Here is a 10,894-nt window from a genome sequence, read left to right as displayed (position 1 = left end):
TCATATCATTAAGAATTCTATGAGGAATTTATTTATTTATTTATTTTTATTTTATTTATTTATTTATTTTATTTTATTTATTTTATTTATTTTATTTTTTATTTTTTATGTATACTACTGTCATGGATGCCTCTTCCCATAGGAATTTTGGTTGACCTTGATCAAATTTCATAGTCCTTATGCATTCTTCAATTGTTCTATTCTTTTTTTCTGCTACTCCATTTTGTTCAGGATTGTAGGGAACTATGAGCTCCCTCCTAATGCCTAGTTCCTTGCAGTAAACTATAATTTCCTTGGAAGTGTATTCACCCCCATTGTCAGATCTAAGAGTTTTGATATTTCTTTCAGTTAGAGTCTCCACCTTAGATCTAAATTCCTTGAAATTTTCAAATACTTCATCTTTTGTCTTAAGAAGGTAGAGCCATGTCTTTCTAGAGTGATCATCAATGAAGGTCACATAGTATTGTTGGCCCCCAAGATATTTATGAGACATGGGTCCACATACATCAGAATGTATGAGGTCTATAATTTCTTTATACCTTGTATACCTGCTTGTAAAAGGTTGCCTAGTATTATTTCCCATGGCACAACCCTTGCATACTCCTTCATGATCTCCTTTAATGCTAGGGATGCCCTTCACCATTTGACTTATAGAGGGTATTGCCTTATAGTGAATATGTCCATATCTTCTATGCAAAATTTTGATGGGACTAATTTTCATGTGAACAAGGGTTTGAGGAGATGGAGTAATAAATCTATATAATCTTCCTTCGTGAATCCCAATAACCCTTGCTTTTTCAAAGCTTGAATCGTTTCCCTAAACCAAAACTCTACCATATACAAAAGAAATATTGTTTCCTTTATCTTATAAACAAGAAATTGAAAGTAAATTATTTTTCAAACCTGGGACATAGAGAATGTTGTTGAGCTGTAGCTTTCCTCTACGTTCTATCTTGAAAGATGTAGATCCAAGTCCTTTGACTTCATAGTTGTTGTTGTCTCTAAGATCCACTGAATGTGATGATGATCTCTTTGATAGAGTTTGAAATTGCCCAATTTCCCTTATCATGTGTCCTGAGGCTCCACTATCAATAATCCATGCATTGTCATCATTGAGTGTACTTGTAAGTGCACCCAAGAGTCCTCCATTCTTGACTCTTCTAGATAGATTGTAGATGATCATTCTTGCAATTTTCACGAGATTGAGCCTCATCTTCAAATAAATTTCCATTGAGAGAGTGATATTTCCAATATTGGTTTCCTTCCTTAAATGATAGCCAACAAACTGATATTTAGGTATTCCTTCCTTCACCTTAGCTATGATACCATGTTGAGAAATCAATGCATGTAGATATTAGGGTTTTGATTCCTATTTTCTTGATAATTACTTGTGATTTATGTTTTCCTCTTTTAATTATTTATTATGTTATATTTCATCAAGAAATTACCAAATAAAATGTATGAAGATCATAAGAACAAGGAACACAAGATAAAGGCATTCAACCAGGTAAAAACCCCTAGCGAGGGGAAAACCTAATCAAACTCTTCCACTAGTAGATTCAACTCAAAATGAGACAATCCAATACCCTTTTTGACCTAGACAAAGGCATCCTCCAATAACCAAGTCAAACCTTCCTTCAATTTAATGTATTTTTCTAAAGTCTCCAAGTGTCAACTTCTCACATGCAACTTCAATCCAGAATTTCGTCCCCCCAATTGTCTAGTCAATTTAACGTCTTAAATTGATCTACATAAATTATAAATCCGGGTATCATAAACTGATGAAGTGTGGTGCACCATATGTGCTTAGTTAACATTTTTCTTACTTCGTTGTTTTATAAATTTTATTTTGTTTTGGGGTTTTGTTTTTGTTGGATTCCTAAAGTATCTAATGCAAATGGAAATCCTATTCTAAGGTCTTAAGAATAATTTTAAAGGTCAAGTATGGATGTATATTTCAAGACAAAGTCTATGTCCCTAATCGTAACTTCCAAAACTTAGCACTTCAAAAGATATCAAAACATGTTATTGATGGAATTAGTACTTAAACAAAAGTGTAAATATGCAGCTACTTCAATCAAACAAAAGATGAAATACTGATCATGAAATCATTGTCTCTGCTGCTTGTCTAAATACAAAAGAAATGAACTAAGCTACTGCACTTAAAGAAAATCAAAAATTGCAATTAAAGTAAAGCTAAAATCAAATTACATCAACTCATATTCTGACCCCTCACCATTTGTCTCGCTCTGGCTTTAGGAGGTAATCATAAACAAATTGAGCAATCTGATATCTAATTTGCAGAAAATGAAACTAATATCAAACTACGCATTCATACTTCAATCCCTCACCATTTGACTCGCTCTGGCTTTAGGAGATAACTGAAAATGATGTGAGCAATTCAATAACTAACTTGCAGAAAAAGAAACTAATATCAAACTACGCATTCATACTTCAATCCCTCACCACTTGACTCTCTCTGGCTATAGGAGGTAACTGAAAATGACATGAGCAATTCAATAACTAACTTGCAGAAAAATAACTAATATCAAACTACACATTCATACTTCAATCCCTCACCATTTGACTCGCTTTGGCTATAGGACGTAACTGAAAATGACATGAGTAATCTAATATCTACTTTGCAAAAAACTAAACTTAAAATCAAATCACATCAATTCATAGTCTGATCCCTCGCCATTAGTCCGCTATGGCTTTTGGAGGTAATCATCAACAACTTGAGCAATCTGATATTTAAACTAACTAACAAAGTAAATGAATAAGACTGAAATCAAAGCATAACTGTAATTGAAAAGCTAAAAAAACAAAGTCAGCAGAGAGGTAAATCTCATGTCACTATTTGAAGCAAAAACATGTAAAGAAAAACTAATCTACAATCAACCGGTTGAAAACACTTGCATGAATTAAAATTGCATGAATGAAAAACCTAATCTATCAAACTTGAAAGCAATCAAATGACATAATGAAATCAAAAGCAAAATTACAAAATGAAATCTACTCTACCTTACATTCTAATATGCTCCATGACATCTACTTCACATCTCCTTCCATGTTGAGAACATCAAAGCTTTATTCAAATTCTTCAAAATTACAAAGTACAACAAAGCTCTCCAAAGCTTTCAAAAGCCATCAAGGAAGAACTACAAACTCCAAGCTAAAGAACTAAAATCCAAGCCAAGCTAAAACTCACAAGCTAAAAAAGACTAACAAATGAAGGAGAGAGATCTCCTATTTATACAAAAAGATGAGAAGCCATCTCATTAATGAGAGTCCATGAATCTCTCCCTCTACCTCTAGAGTCCTAATCAAAATAGGAACTGATAAGACACATGTCTTCTTAGAGTTACAATACAATTAGGATATGTGACACATATCCTCATGATCCCATGATTCTTTCCACTCAAATTCGAATTTGGCCTTAGAGTGCCACATAAGGGTCTTCTAGAAGCCTTCTTTCAACCTACACATGTCAACAATCTCAACCCATTTGTTAGGTATAAGCATATGCACATTATTTTCTAATTTTTAACCACAAATTCACTTAAAAGGCTTAGAATTAATAAATATTGGAAAAACATAAATGTGGCCCAATGATAATGAAAGTGGGATGAATGTGGTGACATAGTAGTGAAATGGAGGTGATATAATGGACATAATAGTAAAAGTGTAATGGAAATGAATGACATTTTCAAGACTCAACACCAACTACAGAATTTTGAACCTGCAACTACTTCAGAAATTTCGGTCCCCAACTACTTTCCCAAAAACCATAAAAACTTCACGTGTGAAAGAGAGATGCCCAGAAACTTCAATTTTCCTTCTTCCTTGAATTAGGTCTTCTTCTCTTGCAATTCACTCTCTTTTTCATATGCTTTCTCTTGTAGATCAAACTTGTGTGAGTGTGCTACCAAATGAGTCGAGCTACCTCTATTTATACTTCTTCCATGGGGTCAAATTGCCTCCAATAAGGCTGAATTCTCCATGATAGAGCCGAATTTGTGAGGAGGGACAAAATGACTCTTTTGACTGAAAAATATTTTTTTTACATGATACAAAAGCCCAAGAAGGGTCTAATAAATATGAAAATGACTCTCTTGAATCTTGACAAAACCTAGAATCCTTCAATGGATGCTATGACCTAGAAAATAAATGAAAGAGCATGAAACCCATGCTTCAAAATAATTTTTGTTTTACAATAAAATTTCTTTTTTTCCAAAGAAAAAAACTAACTTTTTATTGCTATAAAAAGTTGCATGTACATACACATCTCTATTGCTGTTATAACAGTTTTGCTTGCACAAAATTTACTCAAAAAAAGTAAAACTTCTCTTCCTGAGAAGAGATCAGTTCCCCCAACAAACTGTCATTTGCTTCTTTTGATTATCATGAGTCTGTCCTGTTTCCTTTTTTGAGCTTACTGTATCAAAAAGCGTCCAAAAAAAAAACATATACCTCGCATCCATAAACGACTGTAAAACCAGGATACTGTTTCAGCAGTATTTTATAAGAACAAAACCAAAAAAAGTATGTTGTTCCACTGTTTCTTGTTAGAGATTTTGTGCATATGGAGGCTGGTCCGAGACGTAGCTTTCTCCGTTGGTTTCCTCCCTTATTCTCCAACTGCCCACAGCTTGTTCAATACCATCTTTAGAAAGTTTGTCAGCCATATCATTTCGTTCCCTGTATATATGATGGATGGACATAAGATTAAAAGACATTTTCAGGTGCTGAATTTCTTCAAGTAAAGGATGTAAAACATAATTTTGACAGCTGCTACGTCCATTTAACCAATTGATTACATTTAATGAGTCTCCAAAAATTTGAACTGTGAGGGTGTTTTTATGAATCAACCAGCATAAGAGAAATTTGAGGGCAGATAGTTCGGCAAAGTTATTTGTTCCACTTCCCAGACCGATGGATGCTTTAAGAGTGTGGGTATTGTTTAAATGGATAACGATGCCTGCACCAGCTTTGTTGTTCTGGGAGGCTCCATCAAAATATGCCCAGGGAACCCCTTCCTTAATTTGCTCCTCTTCCACTTTCCGAGGTTCCTTCTCATCCTCAGAATCCGGGATATTTGAATATATGGATAAACATTGTACCGAAATTTGGACTGCCTCTGTTTCTTTTTCCTGAAAAATGTTTCTGTTTCTGGCAATCCAAATTCCCCAACAGATGATGGGAGGCATATTCCTTAACTTCTTATCAGATATTTGGTTCCACCATTTTTGCTAGGCTTCGGTTAAAGACTGCCCTTCCCATTGGATAGATAAATTTATGTACTTTGACACCTCTGACCATACTTTTTTTGCTGTTGGACATTCAATGAATAGATGATCCATAGTTTCCAAATCATTTTTGCATAAAGTACACCTCCCTGGTCCTTGTTTGTGTCTGGATTGGAGAATGTCCCAAGTTGGGACTTTCTTTTTTAGGATGCACCAGAAAAACAATTTGCTTTTGCTGGACATTTTAACTTCCATAGCGATTTTGCCCACCAATCCGGATCTCCCCAGCCTCTTTTGGACATGAGGAATTTGTATCCAAATTTTGGAGAATAACTTCCAGTGTTCGCATAAGCCCAAATCAATTGGTCTGGTCCGTCCTTTATTCTTACGTTTGATCTGAAAAGTTCTTGCTTGAAGGTCTCCCACTCATCCCACCAGCGAGGGTGGATATTCAGCTCTTCTCCCGACTTCCATGCTTGACCCCAGATAGTTGAAAAACCTATCTTCTCAACCTGGTTTAAATAAACAATGCCTTTAGAAGCAAGGTGTCTTATTAGACCCGGGGATAGAGCATAATTCTCACTGCAGCCCACCCATGGGTCCCTTCCAATTCGAATATTTTCCCCATTTCCAACCTTCCAAGACAGTCCTTGTTCAATAACTTTGAAGGCCTCAATCATTGCTTTCCATATGGTGGACACCTTCCCACCCTTTTTTTCCGGATTCCTTATCCAGTCTTCTAAAGGGGAGGGATCAATATATTTCCTTTTTACAATTTTTGTCCATAGGTTTTTGAACTTTACAATTCTCCACCCTGATTTTGTTGCCAGGGAGGCTGTAAAGGCGTTCAAATCTTTTATTCCCCATCCTCCCCATTCTTTGGGTCTTGCCACTTTGTCCCAGGCGATCCAAGGTAGAACAGACTCCTCCTTTGCTCCCGCCCATAAGAATCTGCTGCAAATTCTTCTTATTTTTCCTAGGATTCCTCTGGGCACCCATGACAAGGAAGCCCAAAATACAGGTGTTGCCAGAAGGACTGATTTTATCAGAGTTAATCTCCCTGCTCTAGAAAGCCATCTGAAGCTCCAATGAGAAATTCTGGCTTCTATCTTTGCTACTAGCCAGGACCAGTCTTGTTTTTTGTAATTGTCAGGTTTCAACCAAAACCCCAGGTATTTGAAAGGGTCTCCCATCTTTGAAGTCTCTAGAGGGAGGATGGCCGCAATCTGGCTGATCTCCTGCCTATTTAGGCCCTCTGTTATAAGCTGAGATTTTCTATAATTTACTAGCATTCCTGTTGCTCTCATAAACAGCTCAAGGACCTCCTTTATCTTTTTGAATTCAAACAGACTTCCATTGCAAAAAAGGAGTATATCATCAACAAACAGGAGATGCGTAATAAAAAGGTTTCCCGCCACCTCCAGACCTTTTATTGATCCTTCTCTCTTGGCTTTTAACAGTAGCTGACTTAATCCTTCAGCCACAAGGAGGAACAACAAAGGGGACAAAGGGCAGCCTTGCCTTAGACCCCTTTTCCCTTTAAAAAAAGGAGAGGCAGCCCCATTAATGAGCACAACGAAACTGACATTGCTGATGCAACCCATTACCCAGTTTATAAAATCTATTTTAAAACCCAGGTGGGTTAATAGCATCCGGATGTAGGTCCAGCTGATTCTGTCATAAGCTTTTGATAGGTCAATCTTTACCACAGCTCCTTTTTTTTCATTAACTTAACGCTGTGAATTGTCTCCTGGGCCACTCCAATAGCTTCGTGAATTTGTCGCCCATCTAGAAACCCAAACTGTTCATTTGAGATACATCTGGACAGGATTGGTTTTAAACGAGCTGCTATAGTTTTTGCTATGATCTTGTAGACACAATTGCATAATGAGATGGGTCTGAAATCTTCAAAGGATTCAGGGTCATCTTTTTTTGGAATGAGAGCAATAAATGTGGCGTTGAATGGAGCATATATCTGACCCTTCCTTCTGGATTCTTCCACCATCTTCGTAATTTCTGAGCCTATCTGCTCAAAAAACTGTTGAAAAAAATCTATTGGCCATCTGTCAGGGCCAGGGCTTTTGTTTTTTGCCATGGATTTTATTACCTTCTCCACTTCCTCCAAAGTAAACTCCCCTTGTAAGCCTTTGCTTCTTCTTCTTCCACATATTTGGGAAAACTTAGAGCTGTTCTGATTACTTCCACTAGAGAAGTCCCTCTCTGTTCAGAAAAGAGGTTTTGGAAATGGTCCCTCCCCAAGGAAGAAAGAGATTCAAACGAATTTTCCTCTCTTCCTTATTCATCTTTTAGTTTCCAGATGGTATTCACAGTCCTCCTGCCTTTCGCATAGTTGTGAAAGAATTTTGTGTTTTCATCTCCAGCCAGCAGCCATACCGCCCTGCTCTTCTGCCTCCATTCCTCTTCTTTGTCTAATAATATTTTGCTTCTCTTCTTTTCTAGATTCATAATCCTATCTTTTGTGTCCTGTGATTCGTATCCGGATGAGGCGGGATTTTCAAGGACCCCAAGCTCCCTATCAATATTGATTAGAGCTTCATTTTGTTCCTTCTTCCTTTTTTTCGCCCATTCTATTGTGGCCTTCTTCAATCTTTTCAGGTTTTCCATAAACAGGAAATCCTTGTCTTCCATCGCTTCCCTATTTGGATGTTGCCATGTTTTATTGAAGAGCTCCCTGAAAGATTCCTCCTGCATCCAAGCGGCGTTGAATTTAAAAGGGGCTGCAGGCTTTTTTGGGGGTGTGGCTAGTTCAAACAAGATAGGGAAGTGATCCGAATTTCCTCCCTCACCAATCCACTGTCTAAACATCGGGGATCTGGAAGCAAGATCCTCACTCAAGAGAAATCTATCCAACCTTTTCGCAATCCGGCCTTCCCCCGTCCTCCGATTCCTCCAGGTAGGCTTTAGTTTTTGCAAATTTGCATCAACCAGCTTAAGCGAGGAGAGGGAATTTTGGAAAAATTCTGATAGAGGATCTTCCCTAGCTGAGGGTCCCCATGCTTCTGCTCTCCCCATAGAGAAATTCAGGTCTCCTCCTATAACCAGGTTTTGGATCTTCAACATGGGTTTTGCTAGGAGGTTGTTCCAGAAAGAAACCCTCTCTTTACAGGGCCCATAAATGTTTAAGATGGTCAGAGGGCAGTCTAGATCAGGGGTTAAGACCTCCATCCCCAATCCATTGGAAAAACCCCATGAGTTCAGATACTTAATTTTCCCATCTCTAAACCCCACAGCCACACCTCCTTAATGACCATGAGAATCCAAAGCTTGGAACTGCCATCCCGGAAACAGGGTGCCTAATGATTTCACTACTTCTGAGCTTGATCCTAGAGTTTCCTGCAGCATAATGAAGTCGGGATTGTACCGCTGCATCAACTCCTTTAAAGCCAGTTTTTTGGGTTTACTGGCTAAACCCCTACAGTTCCATGAGAGACAGATCATTTTGAAACCTTTTCACAGGGTTTCGCGCTCTAAGCACCCCAGATATTGACATCTACTTCCCATCCTCCATATCATATTTTGCCTTTGCCTGTGCTTTTGATAAGAAAGATTTCCGCCCCCTTGTCTTCTTTCGAGAGGTCTGAGGGATCTCCATACCTATGCCATCGATCGGATCTACAGCCTCTGGTCTTTTGTCTAGTGAGCGGAGGTTATAGTGGCATTCAGAATTTTTGATCGGGATTTTGGATTCAATTTTGCTGAATGTATTTGCTTCCCCATCACAGTTCAGATCATATTTTGGACAAGATGCATTTATGGAATCAACCTCTTCAAGTTCTATTGATGAAAGATTATGCACGTTGGATGTAATGCATTTTTCATTTTCTATGATTGGAGAAAGCGTAGAAGGAGGTTTAGAGACCAGATGCGTACCCTTCGAGCCTTCCTGGGGATCTTTTGAGGCATCCAGGTCCTCCTCAATCGGATCTGTGAGGGGAACTTCTACTTTTTCCTGATAGGGAATCTGAAATTTCTCTGAGTCCTTCTGTTCCTCACTCTGTTCCTGCTCTTTACCTGTTTTTATATGATTCCCCTTAGCCCTGGGAACTATCTCATCAACTTTAAGAGGCTTCCCTTTATCGTTTTTCCTCTGTCTCCTTCTGCGACGATATCCCGAGGGGCAATCCTTTGCTAGATGGCCATGCTCATGGCAGATGTGACACCTATATGGCAGATGCTCGTAATCCAGGAGCTGGTCATAAACTAGGTCATTATAATGGATCTTCATATTCCCCGAAGGCCCCCCTCTGGGTTGAGCATTACCAGAATCCTGGTCATGGCTTTGTTCCTGGTCTCTACAAACGACATGTTTGCCTCCAGGAAAGTACCCAATGTATTGCCAATCGATCTGAAAACAGAGTCTACCCAAAGAAAGGGTGGCAGCCCCGGTGCCCTCACCCAGACTGGAAAGGTGTCTACCTTCTCTCTCTGAGCGTCAAACAATGGAGTCCAATGTCTAAACAGCACATGTCATTTACCAAAAGCCCAATTTCGCTCCAGGACCCAACCTACCATTTCTTTCTTGTCGAATTGAACATGAACCAACCCTTCGCTAGAACCGAGACTTTGAACGACTCTCCCAAATTCTTTTGCCACTGTTGTTCAGCCCAATTCTGAATGAAATGTACCGAGAAGTTCTTCCCTCTTGCTCGACCCACCACTGTACTTTCCGCTACCTCCATTGCCTCCTCAATCTGAACGTCCACTCCAAGGATCAAATTTGCTTCTGGGGATTGCTTTACAACTTTTTGTTTTTTCCGTTTTACCCTAGTTTGATTTACCCCTTGATTCCCTTCTCTGACTATCGCATCCTCCACCCTCCCTACTTCTTCTGAAGCTCGAAACAGGATCTTTCCCCCAGCCAGTTCCAGATCTAGGGCTTCCGCATGTAGTCTGTCTCCCCCAAATTTTCCGGAGCTTATTCCTTCACCGACCCCTTCCTTTGGCCCTTCCTTCTTCGGCTGCCTTACTGCATTTTCACTCGGGACTTTCTTCCTTTCATCCTTCTGCTCCTTGCTTCCTTCTAGCCCCTGATATTCCAAAAAGTTTCCCCCATTCCTCGTTAAAGAGGTTCTTTATATGGCCTGAGGACTTCCTCCCCTTGCCTGTCCGAGGTCCTCTTTTAACCCTGCAAATGAATTTTGCCAAGACCAGGTTTTGGCTCGCTGTCTGTAGAAAACGTCTTCGAGACCTCCATAACTAAACTGAGCACCAGAGGGTTCGATTTGAGTACTTACTTGGGATTCTGAGAGGTCTTCAGTTTTCTGGCCCTCCTCCGTCAGCCGTTTTTGCTTTTGGCATGCCTGGTCCTCCTGGCTCCTTCGTGAATTCAACTTCTGATTTCCTTTTAAATCGTCACCCTCTGAGACATTAGACCTCAGGATCTTCAGATCAGCACTCTCCTTCGCATCTTTGAGCAAGCTACACCCTCCGAAGAATAGATCCAGGTTCTGGGTTGAAAGCTCCTTACCCCAAACCGACAGAATTTCTTCCGGTTCAGGGTCCAGCTCAACAGATTCGCCTGGGATTACCATGTTTAACCTCCTTAATTACCTTCTTAATTTTATAGCACAGTCACTAAGCTTCTCCTGCGGGTAGCTGCCTTGGTCTAGGCGGAGATTCCGTAT

General features: G+C 39.3%; 1 protein-coding gene across 1 annotated transcript; it reads right to left on the bottom strand.

Annotated features, from left to right (window-relative positions):
• Positions 1 to 7,544: 7,544 nt before the first annotated feature.
• LOC149252374 (uncharacterized) lies at positions 7,545 to 8,282 on the bottom strand. The gene has a single exon (XM_089454131.1). It carries the CDS (start codon positions 8,280 to 8,282, stop codon positions 7,545 to 7,547), a length of 738 nt encoding a protein of 245 aa, XP_089310257.1.
• Positions 8,283 to 10,894: the final 2,612 nt, after the last annotated feature.

The sequence above is a fragment of the Pinus tabuliformis genome, chromosome 7, assembly GCF_031772625.1.
Source record: "Pinus tabuliformis cultivar Carrire ecotype Pingquan chromosome 7, CPIR1, whole genome shotgun sequence".
Classification (NCBI taxonomy): domain Eukaryota; kingdom Viridiplantae; phylum Streptophyta; class Pinopsida; order Pinales; family Pinaceae; genus Pinus; species Pinus tabuliformis.
This window is presented reverse-complemented; position numbering and strand designations above follow the sequence as displayed.